Source organism: Thrips palmi, unplaced genomic scaffold (assembly GCF_012932325.1).
Source record: "Thrips palmi isolate BJ-2018 unplaced genomic scaffold, TpBJ-2018v1 HiC_scaffold_12, whole genome shotgun sequence".
Lineage (NCBI taxonomy): Eukaryota > Metazoa > Arthropoda > Insecta > Thysanoptera > Thripidae > Thrips > Thrips palmi.
Window position 1 is genome coordinate 7,106,834 of NW_023144623.1, and position 19,952 is coordinate 7,126,785.

The 19,952-nt window shown below is 60.2% G+C and overlaps 1 protein-coding gene across 1 annotated transcript; it reads right to left on the minus strand.

Moving 5' to 3' along the window:
• Window positions 1-2: 2 nt before the first annotated feature.
• On the minus strand, window positions 3-4,324 carry LOC117640044 (melatonin receptor type 1B-A-like). Its single transcript, XM_034376246.1, has 5 exons — window positions 4,081-4,324; window positions 3,320-3,468; window positions 3,046-3,233; window positions 2,470-2,671; window positions 3-2,375 (listed from the first exon to the last, which is right to left on the minus strand). Exons 1-5 carry the CDS (start codon window positions 4,322-4,324, stop codon window positions 1,974-1,976), a joined length of 1,185 nt encoding a protein of 394 aa, XP_034232137.1. The 3' UTR covers window positions 3-1,973.
• Window positions 4,325-19,952: the final 15,628 nt, after the last annotated feature.

A 19,952-nucleotide genomic window follows, 5' to 3' on the forward strand; every position in this document is an offset into this window, starting at 1 on the left:
TTCACATTCATTTCTAACATAGACATAAGCCGTAAACAAGACATTACAGTATTAACATACTTTGATACTGCTTTAGCAGCAGAAGACATCAAGGGCTGCCAATTTTATTCTATCTGTAGCCTTAAGCAATTGCCCACATTATTAGAGGGTTTCACATTCGATTCTTTTATTTCATCCTTTCAATATCAAAAATTCTCAAACATTCTAAGGCAAGCAGTACAAGTAGGCGGTATATTATTTGTACAATATTGATAAACACAATAGAGTGTGGTTAGTTGCTCAAGCAGCAACAACTGCTGTGCACCACAAGGACATTTGCTATGCAACCGTGTCATATTTTTCTCATCAGATCACATTCATAGGATACAGGGATGAAAGTGTCAGTGTATGAAAATAGTTGCGTTCTTCCTTACAAATATCCTTCCCACCCCCTTCTTACTTACTACACCACAAGTAAAGATGTGGATACAAAAAGGAATACAAAAGTACATTCTGATCTTAGGAGGGACACATTCAGTACAAGACAGATACAGTACTAAGATAGGTAACATTTGCCAGTTTTTCTTTCAGGCAAGGAATTCAAGAGGCTTTGTTAATACATTAAGGGCTGAACAAAGCAGACTTCTTCATGATAAAATTAATTTACTTAAATAAAATACAGTAACCAGCCACAAAGTTGATGAATTTAACTTTTGTATTAGAAGTTCTCATATCATCTTTGACTTAAAAGTCACAGTCTCTTTTCACTTTGAGGCATGTGATTGTATTCTCACTTCTCAAAGTTGCTCCGACCTTTTTTTTGTTTTGTGACTCGTAGAAATTGAAGAAATTGCTTTTGTTTTTTAAATTTATAAACTTAACTTTTTCTTTCATTCAGTCAAACCATAAGGAAAATCATTAGCTCAGTTTGTACAGTGAAAAATTCTAATGATAGATGTACGTACTTACAAGAACTATCAGTTACAGCTACACACACAATCAGAATAAGTATAATTTACAGAACTAAAATCTACAGGTCATCCAGCTTTGTGGATGGATAGGGAGAGACACTAACTGCAGTAATGGGAATGGTCATTTTCACTAAACTGGGTCTAATGTCAGTTCATAACAAATTATTTCTCATAATTTGTTCTCGGATGGAATGAATCTTAAGTCTTGAAGAAAATGTTTTAGACCTATTCACAGATACAAATGGTATACTCTTGGAATAGCTTTTAAAATGCAGATCAATAAGATGTATCTTTTTTCTTTACATTGGATAACTTTGTTGATACAGTAATTTTATGAATGCAAATTGGATGCATGTAACATTCAAATAAACTACAATGTAACACTACACATTGAGATTGGCACCAAGAGATGCAGTTCTTGCTTGATCTTTGGCCTCTATTAAACCACGACTCTCAACTTAAGTACTGCATTATTATGTCCACATTTTGTGTGGAAACACCTCAAAGTTTGTACAAGTACCTCATATGGTAACTTATTACCTGGAATGGACTATGACACATACGCTTGCAGCACCAGGACAGTCGATAGCATAAGCTTCAGGCTTATTTTATAATATACACACAATGAGCCATGACTTTGCAGTCATAGGAGGGACAATCAATCAAAGTCTTTCCAAATTTGTTGGTCTTCCCCGTCATATGACTAAGCTCACAGATACTAGAGATCACTCGTTTCGCTTTGGATTCACTCTCTGTTTCGTTCCAGTCCACCACACTGGAACACCACGACCCAAATACTCTGAACAATTTGTTTTCCATTTTTTTCATCCCGATTTAAACAAGATTTTTAACAAAGCATGCCTTGAAGTAAGGAAACCAAAACAAAATCCTGTTTTTTTTTAAAATCCACCATAACTTCCCAAGCTAAGTAAGGGCTCGTGAAATGGGAACCAAATGGAAAACATGGTTCAAAGACTGGACCCCTCCAAGATGTTGGCCTTCCTTTAGGACGCTCACAGCTGCTCACAGCTCGTACACCTCCCTGCCGTTGGCGCGCTGGGGCCGCGCCGCCCCCATGCCGGGCGTGCGCTTGGCCGTGGGCTTGGACACGGCCTGGCCGGCGCGCTGCGGCGACGTGTAGGAGTACATGTTGTACCCGGGGATGATGTGGACGCGCACGTCGCCGGTGGGCCGCGAGGCGTCCACGGCGCGCGGCCGCCTGGACACGGCCACCGTCGTCTTGCAGCAGCAGTAGTGGAACAGGTTGATGTAGGCGTTGCGGAAGTGGCGGTTGGTCACGCAGTACAGGAAGTTGTTGAGGCAGGACTTGCTGAGCGCGAACCACGCCAAGTGGTACAGCACGCGCGGCGAGACGGTGTTGATGGACTTGACCTCCAGCACCATGCCGAACGGGGTCCAGAAGATCTGTCGGGCAGCAAGCATTGTTTCGACATCTCGCACACCAACAAGGTTGCTGCAAAACTTCCCCCGATCCATTATAGTCGCGCACTGGACTCACCACGAAGCAGATGAAGGACAGGAAGTTGGTCTTCATGAGGGAGTAGTCCCAGGAGAAGGTGACGGGCGGCTTGAAGCTGGGCGGCAGTTTGGCCGAGTTGACGCGCACCAGGATGACGATGAAGCAGAGCAGGGTGACGGCCAGCGGCACCGCCACCAGCATCACCACCACCGTCATCTGGTAGGGCAGCAGCCCGGCGAACCTGCAGCGGGCAGAGTCAGCGTTTCAAAATCGCGCAGGAAACGTGCGTCTTTGAGGTCGAAACCCGAGGACTTCTGCGGGTAGTTCCGCAGTGAAAATGTTGAATGGATGCCCCCGCCGATAAACTTGCAGTGAGAATCAACAGTGCGCCGGGCGAGCGGCGAGCGCAGCGAGAGAAAGCGCCTGCGGTCGGCGACATAGGCAGCACGCCACACTGCCGCGTCGCGAACCCCACCGGCTGCCTACCCAGCCATTACCATTACCACTACAGGCCAGACCGCAGCGCTCCGCCACGCTCCGCGCTCGCCGGCAGCCGATTGCCTCTGCATCTCGCGTCATTTTTCTGACAGTGTGGTGTTTAAAGAGAGTGCGTACTTGCGGTGGCAGTAGTCGGGCCCGATGGGCAGGAAAGTCTGCAGGCCCACCACCGTGGCGCTCACGGCCCAGATGAGCACCATGAGGACGGAGATCTTGACGGGCGTCACCACCTCGTACCAGCTGGGCGGCAGGCACAGCCGCATCAGGTTCTCCACCGCGATGGCCGAGAACGTCAACACCGTCACCTGCCAACAAAACAGTTTTTTTGTGGTGTCTTTGTTTTTGCGTGGGAGTTAATGGTACGAGAAAAACAAGAAGAAAAACAACGTACGAGACAGCAGAGCACGCTGACGATCCAGTGGAAGCTGCACGCCGTCTGCGTGTCGCGCATGCCGGCCAGGATGACGACGGCCGAGGCGGGGAACACCAGCCCCGTGATGAGCAGGTCGGCCAGCGCCACGTTGGCGATCAGCGAGTTGCCTGGGGCACGAGGAGGGCGTCAGTGTGTGTGTGTGTGTGTGTGTGTGTGTGTGTGTGTGTGTGTGTGTGTGTGTTGTGTGTGTGTGTGTGTGTGTGTGTGTGTGTGTGTGTGTGTGGTGTGTGGTGTGTTGTGTGTGTGACCGGGCATCACGGTCCGTGCGTGGTCCCCGCTCATCGAATAGAGTGCACATGGCTGAGCCCTGAGCCGGAGGGCACGCAGGGACTACGGGGCCCTCCCGAGAGCTCTCCCGGGGGCTCTCCCGCGGGGTCCTCAGAGGGCCACTGGAGGCCGCAAGGGCCGGCCGGCTCGTCCGTGGGCCCTTATTCCGACACGTTAGGTAGAGCCAGGGCCGTGGAAAGCACGCGACCAGTTACCTCCCACCCACCTACCTGTCGTCACCCCTTGCCTCCCCCTCCGCTGCCTCTCTCCTATCGCCACCCAATCACGTGACTACCTCTCGTCGGCGTCCAGAGAGCTTAAAAGACCCTCACGGAGGGCAAGGCTTGCGACAGAGACAGACGACTGGAGTCATTTAGTTTTTAATCGCGCGACGTTACCCGTCACTATCTGTCTCTCTCACTCATGGGAGAGAGAGAGAGAGAGCGGCCTACCTCGCTGCTTGAGGTGGTCCTCGATGAGGATGGAGCTGATGAGGAACACGTTGCCGATGGAGCCCACGATGGCCATGGCGGCGAGCAGCAGCAGGCGCGCCATCTCGCTCCAGCGCGCGTCCAGCGTCACGGGGGACACGTCCTCGTCGAAGACGCCGGCCGACGCGCCCAGCGACACGCCCGGCAGCCTGGTGGGCGCCAGCCTCGGCGCCAGCGTCACCAGCGACATGTTGGTGAGCGTCATGGCGGTGGTGGCGGCGGCGGCCTCGATGGTGGCGGCCGGGGCGGACCTGCAACCACCAGCAACGCGACGAGGCGGCGTCAAACAGCGGCCCAGCCGACGTCGCTCTGTCTCCGTCGCTCCCCTGGGCCGTGCCGCGGGGCCGCGGGGGTGCGAGAGAGACAGAGCCACGACGCACATCAGTCTTCATGAGGGCGGCGGGCGCGGCGCCGCTCTGCCGAGGCTCTGCCGAGGCTCTGCCGCCCGCCCACGCTCAAAGTAGTGGGACGCACTAAAAACACCAGTTTGATTTCGGCGCGGGAAACCGCCACGCCCTACCGACGCACTGAAGTTGGTGCTGAGGCAGCGGGTCTTTTTCAGGCCAAGTCGTTTGGGCAGGTCAGTCTCGGCCAACTGACGTTTCTTCTAATTTCCATCCTATCGGCCACCGGGGCGAGATAGTCTAGCCGACGAAAATGTTTGCCACCCGTTGGCCAGCAAGTCTAACCTCTCTCTCTTTCTCTCCGTTTGTTCTTCCTCCTCCTCCCTGGAATCGCATATCATCCTCGAGGAATGGTCCATTCCCCCGGCCAAGCCAGTAAATACCGTACGAGAGGAAAAGAGGGTCTGCCGCCGAGCGGCGGTGCGGCGCGGCCCAAGCTTCCAAGGTTACGACCCGCCAAGAGACCTCTTCGTCCTCCCCCCCGCCCCCTCCCCCTCCCCCCGCCGTCCGTCCAGCGAGTTTCATTGTCCGCAAGAACGGCGGCGCCGGCCGTGGAAATGGCGCGAAAAATGATCGGACGAATTTTCAAGGAGGGAGCGAGATGGAGGGGGGAGGGGGGGGGGCGCTCTCGCAGGCTGATTCCGTCCAGTGCACCTTCCTCTCGTCGCTCTGTCTCTCTCGCGCTCCAGTTTGGGTGCGAGGAGGGAGACAGAAGACGACTCTCTGCCTTGCCCGTCGCCTTTTCGCTCTTCTTTGGCGGGGAACTGGGTCCCACTCTGGGTCCCGGACTGGGTCGGTCGCACTGCACGCTCGGCCGCACGGGCGCGGCAGGGCGCGCTTTCACTTCAAAGACCGGACTGAAGGTGGGCCAGACTGGATGGGGCGCTCTGTCTCTGTCGCACTCACGGGCCGTCCGGGTGCGAGAGAGACGGAGCGTGATCGAGACGCACTGGATAACGAGGTCCGGGAAGGCGAGGCAGCGAGGCGAAGGGAAGGTCCGTGCCGGCAGTGCTGTCTCTCTGTCTCTCTCGCGCCCGCAGTACACAGGCAAATGTGCGTCGAGTGACGAGATGCTCCAATTAACCGGCCGTTCCGTTGTTCTCTCTCCGAGGTCTGGCAGAGTTTCCGAGTGGCAATGACGCACTACTTCGCGTTGCGCTCCATCTCTTCCCCCCTTTTTCCCCGGTGCGGTGACCTTAAATAAACCGCGGATTGGCGCGTGGTGCGTTGCGTTTCGTCGCTCTGTCTCTGTCGCACTCGCGGGGCGCGGGGCGTACCGCAGGGGTGCGAGAGAGACAGAGCGACGCGGCCGCTCGCTGACCGGACACGGGGCTATCTAACGCCCGCCAACGCCACCTCCCCCCTCCCCTTCCTTCAGGAAGCGGCCTCGTGACATGCGACTCGAGTGGCTGGGTGGCCTTGGCGGCCTGGGCGACCTTGGGATGACCTTGGTCTCGGCTAATTGGTCGCCACCACTGCGAAGCGAGCCAAGCAAGGCTGGTGACGTCATCGGGGCGTGGCGTGGACCGCCAAGGACCGCGCCTCGGCAATTACGGCGCATTATGTAGTGCTAGTGCACTGTAAAAAAAAGTCGACTAAAACTTATCTAAGTGTTTACATGCTGTTTAGCATGCTGCTCCATTGTGCCAATAAGAAAATCAGCCGAACAATGGCGCTCCACTCGGTGTATTTTTTCCTTTTTCTTTGAGGGAGCGCCCGGCGAGCGCCGAGAAACGGAAACCAAACCTTTGTAAACTTGACTGTATCGCGTTTCTTTCGGGCCCCTGACCCCTGACCCCTGGCGGCCCAGTGCCGCCCAGTCCGAGCAGCCAGCCTCTGGCAAAGCGCGGCCAATCAGGGAAATGCGGAACGCGAAATGGCCGCGTCGAGTTTGATTAAAGGCGATGTTTTTTGACAGTGTCGGTGCATTTCGCTCTGCGACCTCTCTGCTGTGCTAATGGATTGCTTCGCTCTGTCTCTCTCCGTCCCTTAGGGGGCACCCCCTGAGTGCGAGAGAGAGAGAGAGAGAGAGCGCTGTGCAGTGTGGTGCGGTGCGACGTTCGTGTCTCAGTGGCGGATCTGGATTCAAGGGAAAGGGGGGAGGGGGGATGGTTGGAGCCGTGCACAACAACAGAGAGTATGATTGGATTGAATGATGTGGATGGCGAGGCTGTGATTGGCCGAGCCGCAGTCCCAACACGGCCGGCTTTGGGATGGACACGGAGTGCAGCCTGGTGCAGCCGGGGTCGTTGATGCTGCTCGCTGCACTGGGATAAAGCCAACCCTCGACCCGCACGCTCTTCAGAGCCCCCCCTTCCACCGGCACACTGGCACCCCCACTCCGGTCCGTCCATCTTCTTGCAAAGTGAAGAGCGTCGCTGTGTCTGGCTTGGCCGGGCTGGGCCGGGCTTGGCCCTGCTAGTGCCCGGCCCTCGCTGGGCCGATGGCTGCAGGGATTATCGCCTGGCTCGATCAACACACAGGCCGACCCCTCGCTCCAAATCCCCGAAGGGCGTGCAGGCCGATTCCGAACACTCGTCGCTCTGTCTCTCTCGCACTCATGGGGCGTCCCGTAAGGGTGCGAGAGAGACAGCCACACAAGCAGTGCTCGGCTACTGGAGGGCCTGGAGGGTCCGAAGGCTGGGGGGACGCCATGGACGCGCACGGCCTGCAGATGGGCAGATGGCGCGGCCGGGCCGGCAACGGATGGACAGCCGCACCGAGAGCACTGGCAGTGTGAGAGACAGACCAGCGAGGCTGCAGACAGATAGGTGGTCGACTTGTTGTGTGCATCAGGTCGGACGTGGAGGATTCGCACTGCAGTCGGACATGCAGCGGCGCTGCCGGAACACATCGCTCTGTCTCTCTCGAACTCGGGGGGTGTGGCTTAGGGTGCGAGAGAGACGCAACGACGAGGGCGTCACACCCGATAGGGCCGCCCAACGCCCCGGCCAGGTTGCGACTGCCACAATGGAGTTGGAGCTATCGCCCCCGGCGAGCCTCCGCCCCCGCCCCCGCCCCGGGCCGGTCCAGAGTGGTGTCCAGAGTGGTGCCGACGGCTAGCCTGGGCCGGGGGCAGCTTGGGGCAGCTTGGGGCAGCTTGGGACGGCCTAGAGTAGGTGCGGTCGCTGTAGCGTATCGTCCCTCGGGCCATAAGGAGACAGGGGTGGGTAAGCGGCGCTTTAGGGGCAAGGGGGCTGTGCCAGGCGTGCTGTGCGTTGTAATTCCGATGGAGGGGATGGAGTTACAGCAACAATGCCCTGCGGCCCCAGCGGCTCGTACGGCCACGCAAGGCGGCCGCGGTGGGGTAGGTCAGGTGTCCCTCAGGGCCTCGGGGGGTGGCGGGCGTGGCGGGCGTGGCGAGCCGCCCTACGCGCTGCTCCACGCACAGCGAACCGGTTCGCTCCGGTCCGGAAAGAGAGTTTTTGCGGACGTGGGGGAGCGAGGGAGAGAGAAGGGGTGAGGAACATGGTGGTTGAACCGGATAGGTTAGAATAAAGTGGCGCGGGGGCCGCCGCGACCTCGTGACGTATTTTGTGACGTGCTTCGTGACGCACTTTGCGGACAAGGGGCGATTTATCTGCAGCAATCGCGCGTTGCGCGAGGAAGACCGCCTTATCTGGCGCCGCCGAGTGGCTTTTTGTCTCCAGCCAATCTCGGCGAGATGTCACAGACCCCGCCCCGTCCGCGCGCTCCAAAGAAGGAGGCGCCGCGCTGCCGCGCAAGAAAAGCGCGTCGCGCCCGTCAGCCAATCACAGCGACGGATTCATTGGCGCGGATTTTGAAACTGATTTACTGCAAAGTTTGGCAGCGCGGGCCTGGCCTCGGCCTGCCTGCCTGTCCGGCCGCTCGGCGACACGCCCACGGCCTTGTTGACTGGCTGGAGGCTGCTGGAGGCTGCTGGAGGCTGTCTGGGCAACACGGAGCCAGCTAGGCCGCTAGGCCGCTGGGGAGGGGCAGCAGGGAACCAGGGCGAGTGGACGTTTTAATATGGAAAGTAGCGACTCGGTGGCTCGGTGCACCGAACCTGTCTGCCTCCCCACCCCGAACGCCCTCTAAGCTAATCTCGCCTGATTCCAACTCAAACACATAACCCAAGGACTTGTTGGCCCTGCCGAGGAGCGGACCGGCGCGCCCGGGCGTCCCTCCCACGCCGAGCCGCCCAGGCAGGCAGGCAGGCAGGCGGTTCGCCGAGGAAGGGCCGCGGTTTTAGACCGCCTTTTACTTGGAAATGAGCTGTGTTTAATTACGGGCCTGGCGGTCTAGGTGGGCGGGGCGGGGCGGGGTGGGGCGGGGCGGGGCGGGGCGGGGCGGGGCGGGGCGGGGCGGGGCGGGGCGGCCGTCGCGGCCCTTGCCCTACAAGCGCCGCTCGACAGATGCCTCGCCTCTTTGGTGTCGCCATTTGCATATCGTTGCGGCCATTTTCTCGTCCGTTACCTCATTGCCCTTTTCCGCTTTCTGGCGTGCTCACAGTGGAGTGACGGACAGCCCGGGCGTGTTGCTAGGGGGTGTGGGGCGTGGCGGGGCGTGGCGGGGCCCAGCCCTACGTGTGTGCACGTCGCAGGCCGTGCCCGGCTACGCTAGGCTACGCCACGCACGGCGCGGTTGAGGAAGTTTGGGGTTAGGCCGAGCCGTAGGCCGACGGGGAAATGCCTGGAGGATGTACAAGCCCCTACACCAGTTGCTCGCGAGCTCGTGCCCTATCCCTGGAGCGGCCTACCCCACCCCGCCCCGCCCCGGGGCCCGTCATCACCACCCACCCCGTGTTCCTCCCCGTTGCCATGGCAACGGCCACCCCGAGCCTAGGCCACGCCGGGGCATCACGGCACGCTGCTAAACGTATTTACCGAGAGTCGCACCACGCCGCCTCGCCGCCACGCCCAACTTTGGAACGTTCGGGGCGGCCAGGGCGGCCAGGGCGGCCAGGGCGGCCAGGGCGGCCAGGGCGGCCAGGGGCGGCGCTCGGCCCTCCTCCGGGGGATGAAGCGACCAAGCGGCTCAACAGGCGTTCGAATAAGCAGTCCTCCTGCGGGGACGTTTTGGGGACCGTCGGAAAAAAATGGCGACGAGGTGGAAAATCAGCCGATACTACTCCCATGCCCCCAAAAGGATCCAAAATTTACACATCGTCTGATGAATTCGTCTTTAATCATCCAATTAACTTTTGTCTTTTGAAAAACGAAAAATATTTTTCACCATCCAAAGCAAAAATATTATCATTGTCGGGAGTCGGTGCTCGAGTCCCCTTCCTCCGCCCTTGGCGACACCCTTCACTTAGTTCCGAAGGCCCCGTGGTGTGTACCGAGGAAGGGCGGCACTACGTCGCTCTGTCTCTCTCTCTCTCTCTCTCTCTCTCTCTCTCTCTCTCTCTCACTTTCCTGGAAGCGTTCCGCTAGGTGCGAGAGAGAAGGAGCGACGAAAAGCTGTGCGAAATCACTGTGCGCGTCGGCCGGGCGCGGGAAAGGCCTTGGGGTCGCCGCGGCGCGCCGTCGGAGTGGGCTCTCGGTATTATTCGCCGCGGTCCTATCAACAGTATTCTGTACAGCATTGCCTCAGCGCGAATTGCGAATCCATATTACGGACAACTCGGCGCCTCAAGAGCGGCCCAGCCCCACAGTGCCCTATGCCATTTCCGAGACAAAGGCATTCCGGCCAGTCCAGATACCCGGGTTCGGGTTCGCCGGCTCGGTTACCACCGCGGCACCGCGCCGCCGCCACGCAGTCACGTCGTCGTCCTGGCAACCCCGTTCCCTCCATTTCCTCCTTCCACCGGACCGCGTCCGGGAGGCACAGCCTCCGTCCCGCTCGCCCTGCAGGAGGAGGCCGCCCGAGTGGCGGACTTCGAACGCGCTCCTGCACTGCAGCGGTAAGGGCGTCGGGGATTACCCATTCAGAGAGACCGCGTCGACGCGGAGCCAGCCGAAGGGCCCCGTGATCCAGGACAACAAGTCAGAGGCCGGGGCAGCTCTCTGAGTAGCGCTCCAGCCTCTACAGCCTCTACAGCTTTGCGTCTGACGCATTCGCCATTTCAAAACGACACCGTTTTGTTTTCGTAAATGCGTCACCTTGGTTTCCAAGGGACTGGCTCGAAGACCAAGGCGAACTTAAGGGCACCGCCTCGACCAAACAGTGTCCCCGGACGTTACTCTGAGACGGCAGTGTAGCGGAGCGCGTATCGGAAGTCTTGGCGGGAAGCCCGTTAGGTCCAATTCCAGCGCGCCAACTCGCTCGCGGTCTGATTGTGTTCTACGAGTGCGCGCCAGAGTGAGAGAGATAGCGCCCTTCACCGTCGAACGCGGACGGGCACCAGCGGGATGGTTCCGCACACGTGGGCCGCAGACTGATTCTGTCTGTCTCTGTCGCACTCGCGGGGTGTCTGGGAAAGGTGTGAGAGGGGCAGAGCGAGACTCTCGGAATCAGTCTCGGCCAGTCCACCGTGCGCGGGGCTTGGCCGGAAATTGCTTCCGGTGGCTGGAAGCTTGCTGGAAGGCAGTGGGTCAGCGCCCCCTGCCGCGCTGGAAGGCTGGCACGCTGGAAGCGGAGCTCTGGAACTCTGGAACTCCGGCCGGAGGGCGGTGCCGGCGGGGACCGGAGGCGCGCTGAATACAGGGCGGCACGTCCAGGGGGACTCGACCCGAACGACCCGAAGGCCGAAACACATTAACCGCTGGCCTCGTAACGGGGGCAGCTGTCCTAAAGCCCCGTCGCGTCGCCCGCCAGGCTGCACGGCCTCAGCCACGGCCTCCCTCGACCTCCACCACGGCCTCCGCCAGGACCACCTGAACCCCATCCACAAGCTGTTGTAGGACCTCTACCATCGCTTCAGGAACGACATCTCACGACCTCTGCCTCGACCTCTGCCTCGACCTCTGCCTCGACCTCTGCCACGACCTCTGCCACGACCTCGGCCTCTGCGACGACCTCCTTCATGGCCTCTTCCACGGCCTGACTCGCGGCGGCGGCGGCGACTTCCGCTCGCCGTAAAGCGAGGCCGTGCTCCGTGTTTTATTTTTGCAGACTCCCTCCTCGTCTTCCGGCCGTAGCAGCAGTAGCAGCAGCCGGGGGCGTTTCCGGGCGGCCAGAGTGCTTCGCGCTTCGCAACGCGCTTCGCGAAGGAGGCGGCTAACTTGCCATTAGTGTCGCTAGCTCGCCAGCATCACCACGCCGACGGGAAAGGAAGTCGCTTCATTAGCAAATGCTGGCCAGTGGTGTGCCTAACGGCCCGGCGCGGGTAAACATCCAAAAATTACAGGAAAAGAACAAAATTCCACTCCACCTCGAGCGGTGTTGAACCAGAGTTTTCAACTTTGAAAACTACCCCTTTTGCGCTCGCGGCTGCGCCGGTCCCTTTGTTCCGCTACCTATGCCGTGCCGTCGCGGCCTGCCCGTCGAGGCAGCGGCCGGGCCGGCGGGCCGCGACAAGGGAAGTGCATTTGCCTCGCCCCGCCTCGCCCCCCGCACATCCTGGTGCCTCCCTGCCGGCCCTGCCGGCCCTGCCGGCCCTGCCCCACAGTGCTGTCCCCGCCCGGACAGGGAAGTAGAAAAAGCGCGGGATAGGAGGAGGGAGGGGGAAGGAAAACCGAAGAAGTGGAAACTGGGATGCTCGGTGCTGGCGGCTTGGCATGCTGTGCCCCCCCCCCCTCTTGCCACGCCCCAGACACTGCCCCGGCGGCGGGCCATCCTCCACAGCGATCTGATCCACTGCCCCCTTGGTGCAGGATGTGCTGGGTAATTTGCGGGGCTTTGGGACAGGATCCAGGGGCTTTGGGAGGTCCTGCAGACCCTCGGCCGCCCTCGGGGTAATGAAGGCAAGGCCCTGCTGGTGCTGATTCAACTGACAATCGCCGAGGCCGAGCGGCCGAGCCGTCACGGCCCGGCCCGGAATCCCCCGAATGACCGCCGACGACCACCGAGCAAGGGGAAGTAAGAAAAAGAAAGTTATTCTTGCGTGCGCGCCTTGGCGCTGCCGTGGCGTGTCGAGAGGCCACGCCGCCATTTTAATATCCGCCCGCCCTTATTGTTTTTTGCTTCACTCGCCTACAATTTTTTCGCATTTTTTTCTCCGGATTCCGCGATGCAGCCTCTGTATTTCCTTCATTTCGTGGTGTTTTTAAATTGTTCACTAGTAGATGTTGTTGCGTGGTTGTCTGCTGCCAGCGACTTAATGGCGTATTGATTGAGGGAGAGGCTACCCACTGCGGGCCCTGGTCAACGCCCTCGAGTACAGGGAGGACGCTCTGAGTCCTCCTACCGTGTCGTGCCGTGTCTCGCCTGGCTTCTAATCAATCGCAGGCCACTCGCGCCGTGGACATCAACAAAAACAATAGACCGCCCAGAGGCGGTAGTGGTTTTTTCCCCTGTTTTACTGCTGCTTCTTCATCATCTTTTTTATTTCGCGGCTGGAGGCGTCGAGAGAGACAAGGAGAGAGAGACAGGACACGCCATGGGGGTTCGAAAGGCCGCCCTCGTGGTCGGGGCCGGGCCGGGCTGGGCCGGGCTGCCTCGTCCTCGCTGACATTTGTGCCCAGGGCTTGGAGGCGCTACTGATGGGCGGGCCGGCAGGCCCTTAAGGACTCCACGAGCCGCGGGGGAGCTGTAACGAAATGGCTGCCTGGCCGGCACTCCACTGCAAGCTCCACTCCGCCCCAGAGTCCCCCACGTTCCAAGCGCGTCGCCAAAGCGCGCCCAGCGACGTGCCGCTGTGCCGTCCACCTGCAATTGGAATATTTTTCCGGGCGCTCTGCTGCTGTTGTCATCGGGGCCGCCGCCGCCACCGTGTTGCCGCCCCGCCCCGCCCCCACCGCCCGCCTCCCCCGGGGGTGGCAACTCCGGCTGGGGTTCTCCTGGGGGCGGCGCGGGGGGCGGAGCGGGGCGGGGGCGGCGCAACACAGCGACCCTTTGTCGGCAGGCAACGCCCCCGGCCCTCGGACTGCGGACACACTGGCGTGCAGACGGACGAGGCACTGGCCGCTCCTGCTGCTTAGCCGTCTCTGTCGCACTCATGCCAGCGGATGCGAGTGCGAGAGAGACGGAGCGACCGCCTGGCAGGTAGGCCGCCACACCGTCGGCAGTGCACCGGTGTGTCAGCGCGGCCTACCTCCCAGGCGCTCTTGTCTGCGCGGAGTGACTCCACACCGCACTGCAGGAAGGAACGGAGGAGGAGAAAGAGATTGACAAGAGCGAGAGAGAAGGACGGGACCAGGAACAGAACATAAGAGAGAAAGGAGCGCGGATGGAACATCGCTCCGACGCTCCGCCTTGGAAGCCACCGTTGCCACGCACTTCGTTGAATTGTTTTTACTTTCAGAGTGATCGTTCATGTGTCGTGTCCCCAGCCTCCATCCAGCGTGGAACTTGCCGTGACGAGAAAGACTGCAAATCCACGCCCTGGCGCCCCGAAAAAGAAAAACAAACCTAAAACAAGCGAGCCGCAATGAAGCCCGACACGCTGAGGTTATTTTCTTATATAATCTGTCGGAACGATCGCCGCGAGTGGCGGTATCAGGAGGAGTTAGGGAGAGGGGGAAGACGGAAGGGGAGGGGGGGGGGAGGTCGTCGCCGGAGGCGGCGGCATAGGTCGGGGCTATTCATCCCGTCTGTTGACAGGACCTTGACGAACGGCGCAAATTGCTTCACACACACACACACACACACGCCGTGAGCGCGCCGAATGAGGCACTAACAGACTAAAGGCGGACAAGCATAATAAAGCTGCCCGCTCGCGCCCCGTGTTGTGCTGGGCGTGGCGCGGCGTGGCGGGGCGTGGTAGTCGGGCGCTTGCGTGGAGCAAACTGCTATTGGGGCGGCTGGGCCACGGCCAGGCCACGGCCAGGCGGCCAGCACTGGAGCCAGCAGCGCCCGGGGCGGCATGCACCCCCCGCCCGAGACACTGGAGGAGAGTGAAGCATTGGTGGCGATACAGTGTGTGCGTCCGTGTGCGCGCGTATGTGTGTCGACGTGTTGTTGTGTGAGTGCGTGTTCGCGGGACCGAGAGTTTTGTCGGTGTGTGCGTGTGCGTTCTTGTGTGTACCCGCCGGTCCCCCGCGCGCCACAGAGCGTATTTTTGTGCCTTGTGTGTTGCGTGTGTGAATGGTGGATGTGTTGTGTTATTTTTTCATTTCGCTGCTTTTTGATTATTTTGTTTGCTTTGAAAGGCAACCCCCCTAATGAATTCCCCGTGTTGTTTGTTCCATCGAAACTTTCGATTTGTTTGACAACCCTCATCGCGCAAAAGATACAGCCAGCGTGCCGGCCTCTCTCCCCTCTCTCTCTCTCCCCCTCCCCCCCCTCTCTCTCTCTCTCTCTCTCTCTCTCTCTCTCTCTCTCTCTCCGTCGACCCAGGTCGTTGCCGAGGGAGGCGGATGGGGACGCCATGATTAGTCGCGGGCGAGATATAATTTTACGTACGGAGAATGTCAAGCAGGAGACAACAACAACAGAGAACAAGGACAACACTCGTCGCACTCACAATGAAAATTTTGGTTGCCGCCGCCGTGGAAAATGTCATCCTTGCTTGGCGCCACAAGTTTTGGCAGTGCCGGCGGCGAGCAGACGACAGGCAGACGGCGCTCGTCCCACGCCCCATCGCGCGGCGCGGCGCGGTGGCGATACGACGTCCGTGCTGCCGCGCTGCTCTCTGGGGTGCAGCGGGATGCTTTCCGAACCACCGCGTTCAATTCCGTCGCCCTGTCTCTCTCGCACCCACGCGGGCCGCTCCACGAGAGCGAGGGAGACAACAGCGACACCGTCGCCCGGAATCGCTGCCTGCCCCGCGGGGGTGAAGGGTGGGAGGGGGAGGGGGAGGGGGCAGCCGTCGATGACCTCCCGGGGCTACTTAGCCGAATCCCTCCTTCATCAATTCTCAAAGATAAGGATCCGCCCATTTATGGAAGGCGCGGCGCCGTCTGAGGCGAACCAGAGACGGGCGGGAGGTGGGGGGTGGGGGGGGCAGGAAGCGTTTTGTCCCCTGTAGAGATAGGCGCCCCCCGTCGTCTGACGAGGGCGGTTCGTGTATCTCCAGGCTGGTGCCAGGGTTCAAGTCCCAGAAAGAGACAGACAGAGGACAAAAAGAGGGAGAGCGAAAGAGAGGAAAAAAGTCCTTTCTTCTGGCAATTTTTTATTTTTTTCTCGAAAGGAGCAACGGCGGACAAGTCGACTCTGACGTCATTTCGCAGTGCCCCACGACGTTTGTGTGTTGTGCAGTGCGGCGCAGTGGCTGTGCACCTGAAATATACTGTCGCGCCGAATTGCCGCAACAAAAAAGTTGCATACGCGTTGGAGATCGCGCACTCCGCCGCCCTGCCGAAGCGTCGCTCTGTCTCTCTCGCACCGCTGCGGGGCGCCCCGTGAGTGCGACAGAGACGGGGCGACGAAACGGCTCCACCGCATGCAAGCGAGGACGGCGGGCGTGTACAGTGTGTAGTGCCCTCGGCGTTAGCGACTACTGGACTCGCCGCCAGGGAAGTCGCTAAGGCACTGCCGAGATGGACGACGCGTAATAAAAACAGCTTTTATTGCATGTGATGCTGTCGTGGCGGGGCGGGGCGGGGCGTCCTTTCACGGGGCCGTTAAACCCTGCGCTCGTCTGCACGTCTCTGTAACGCGCTGGCGGCGGCGGCAGCCGGCCACCGGGCAGCACTACTTCGCATCGAGGAACAGCACGGCGAGGAACCAAGAGTCCGGGGAGAGAGCGGTCGTCGCGTGTCCGAGAGATTCCCCGCGTCAAGTTAAAGGACGCCGTAGCGCGGACGGGAGAGGGTGTGAGGGTGCGCACAGGCCGAGTAACAGGGCGTTACGCCGCGCCCCTATTTTTCGTAAGGAGGCGGCGACACTGTACACCTCCACGCGCTGGAAGCCGTTCCCAGGGACTTCCTTGGTCCGACAGTGGAGTGCGTGTGCAGCAGGGCGGCGGCACGCGTGAATAGACAACGCGTTTTGGCGCCGCGCCCGGCCACGCCCACTCCGAGCCGCGGTCGTTATCGCGAGTTCGCCGTTCAGGACAGCGCTTCGTCGCTCTGTCTCTCTCGCACCGCGCCGCCACGCCGTACGGGTGCGAAAGAGACAGAGCGCTGCTTGGAATCATCGGACTGCTGCTGATAACGATATAGCGGCGCTAAACGCCTCGGGGCGTCGCCGAAGCAAAGCGGGGAGAGGCCGCCGCCGTCAGGCCGCCAGGCCGCGGGGTGGAGTTGAACCCGGGCCCCGGCCCCGTCGGATATATTAAGGTGGTCTCGTGGATCGATGTCGCCGTCGCGCCACGCCCCGCCACGCCCCGCCACGCCCCGCCACGCCCCGCCACGCCCCGCCACGCCCTGCCACGCCCCGCCACGCGCCCAAGTGCCTGTCTGGCCAAGCAGCCAAGCACCGGGCGAAACGTCTTGCTCCCGGTCCATCCTAGCTGCCCCCCGCCGGGCCGCCGTTGTTCGACTGCTAACAAGATCACGGACCGGTGTGTCTACTCGTACGCTCTCTTCTCGGAGCTCCCTCTGCTTGTTTTCGGTTCCAACAGGAAAAAGCGGGACGAGGAAAAAAAGTCGAAAAACAAACACGAAAGAGGACAGCCCTTGTGGAGGTGGAACCATACGTACGTGTGATTGTGTGTGTGTGTGTGTGTGTGTGCTCCTGAAATCCCCACCGGACGGTAAATTTATTTATGAATCTCTGCCGTGTCGCTGTGGCCTTGCCTGGGCTTGCCTGGCCTCGCCTGGGCTTGCCGCCCCGCCGGACTCCACGGGATTGCGCTTTTTGATCTCTGCCGGCTGTGCTAATGGCCACCGAATTTCTCATCCGGAATGAATGAATGGACGATGAGCCGATTAGAGTCACTCCGCGTGGCTCCGCGGCCACAAGGCCGAGACCCTCTCGGTGTACTTCTCTCGGCGCCTTTTGTCCTGGAGAGTACGACGGACCGTTTTCGACATTTTTTTGCCCGCGAAGCGGGCCTTCGAGCACACCTCAGAGCCACACGACTCTTCTCTGGAGTTTTTTTTTTCGGCCGCCTGCGCTGAACTTTGCGGATTTGCTGTGCCGAAACTCCAGCACAGGTCGATCTTGGACTCTTTAACAAGCTCGCGCCGCGCCGAAAGCTCTCTTCAATTCCTTTTTTTCAGGACGCGAGTCCCCGCTCGAAGAGCAGTGTCCGTTTCACGGGGCTGCAGACTGCATACTCGCGAGAAACGTCGGCGTTCTTCGCAAGGTTCTTCGCCTGCCAGGAATTTGCCAAAGATATTCTGCAATATTGCTGGAAACTCGGGCGGCGGCGGGCTGGGGAGTGGGGCTCCAAACGCAGTGCGCGCTGTGCGCTCCTGGGCGCGTGGGGCCCTCTCTCTTTCTCTCTCTCTCTCTCTCTCTCTCTCTCTCTCTCTCTCTCTCTCTCTCTCTCTCTCTCTCTCTCTCTCTCTCTCTCTCTCTCTCTCTCTCTCTTGCCGCCTCGCAGCGCCCTGCCCGGCGAGGCGCGACGACGAGACAGCGGCGCTGGGGGCCTGCTTGTCGGCGCGGGGGCGGTACGGGGGCGGCGCCGCTACGCGACAAACGAGGCCAATTCGGTTCCGCGTGGAACAAACTGGCAATCAGATCCAGGCATCCAGGCATCCCGGCGCCACGAGGCAGAACGGGGCAGAGGCGCGCCCGATGGGGGACGCCCGTAAACAGCTTCGTCTCTCTCGCACTCGCGGGGCGCGCCGTGTGGGTGCGAGAGAGACAGAGCACCGCTCGGAATGAGCCTGCTGCAGCCAAAGCGCAGCCGGGCAGTGGGGCACGCGCTTGCACTGTGAAACCGGAATGCAGGGAGCGGTACTCGAACCCACGGACTGAGCTTCGGAAATCGGCGCCCCTACCCACGCGGCCATCACGTCCGGCCCTCGCGTGGGCGGCTGATCCTCAGCGGCGCTGGCTGTGGGTCCTCGACACGCCCAGAGGCCGGGGCGTCCGGGGCGTGGCAACGACGGCGGGGCTTGCTCCAGCCTCGCTTCCAGCCTCGCTTCCAGCCTCGCTTCCAGCCGTACGTAACCGGCGGTAACTGGACAGGGAAGTGGTGGGGGTGGCTGGGGGTGGCTGGGCCTGCGGGGGCGGCAGCGTCACTGACTCATCGCGCCCCCCAGCTGAGTGACCCCCGCCGTCCGCGCGCCCCTCGGGAACACGCAAAGGGGGTGTAATTGACCTGGGGAGGGGAGGAGGGGTCACAGCGCCGACAACGCCCCCGCCCACAGCGCGCACGCAAAAACAAAAGACACTCAAAACGGATTGTTTTGGTCTCATTTAGCGCGGCGACGGCCCAGGGCTTTGCGTTTGACTCGCGCGGCGCTCGCGGCGCGGAGGGAAGGAGGGAGGGGTTTGACCCTTCGGCCCTACACTTTAAATCCCGCGCTCGCCGCTGTCTGGGAGGGCTGAGGGCGCCGCAGAGGGCGCGGCCCGCAACAACATCATTCCATTATCTTGCGACCACCTCCAGCTTGTCTGCCTTCGTCTGCCTTCGTCTGCCTTCGTCTGCCTTCGGCGCCGCGGTCTCCAGCAATCTCTCCAGCCCCTCCAGTCACTCCAGCAGGGGCCTCCACGACCGCCCTGCCTCTGTGTGTGTGAGTGTTTCGCGTGTTTCGCGTGTCCCGGATCACGGCGTTGGCTTTGGCCCCGGGGCCCTGCTGCTACACACACGTGCGGCCGAGCTTAGTGAAAGCCTCGCCACACACACACACACACACACACACGCACACACACACGCTGGAGAGCAACGTATGCTCCCTTATCGCGGGTGAGCAGCCTGCAGCCAAGGCATAGTAGTCTGAGATTGTTCCAGCTTTGAGGAATTAGCGACGTTACAAGGCATGGCGCCGCGCGCGCCGTAGGCCGCAAGGGAGAGGGGCGGGGGTGGGGGGTGAGGGTGCGATGACCCAACTGGAAAGAGGGGGCTGCAAGCAGGTGGGTAAATGGCGTGTGTGACGTCATGGCTTCCGACCGCGTGGCTCTGCCGGTGGCGTGGAAACGGGGGAGGTGTTGTTGTTGTTGTTAGCCTCGCACATCGAAAAGGCCGTGTGCTCCCTCAATAAGTCCCCCGCACCCGGCTCGGCTGGAGGAAGTTTATTTTGACTCGAAAAGCCGCTGCTTTGGCCCCTGCTCCTCGAGGAGGCCGAGGAGGCCGAGGAGGACGTGCTGGACGACGCGCTGGACCGGCGGGGAAAGGGGCCAGGCCGAGCAATGGGGCCGGCGGAGTCTCTCTGCAAGGCAAACATTTCTTTCTGTTATCACTCTGGGGAAATAAAAACGCCGCGTCCGCCAACTTTCGAGTGTGTGTGAGTGTGTCTGCGCTCGTGTTGTTGTTGTTGTTTGTTTGTTTTCATTGTCGCCTTCGTGCTGGTGTGAAGAGGAGCGCAGAGCAACGCTGCCCTCATATTTGATGGTGTGACGGGCTTTAGCGCCACCGTCTCATGGCAGCGT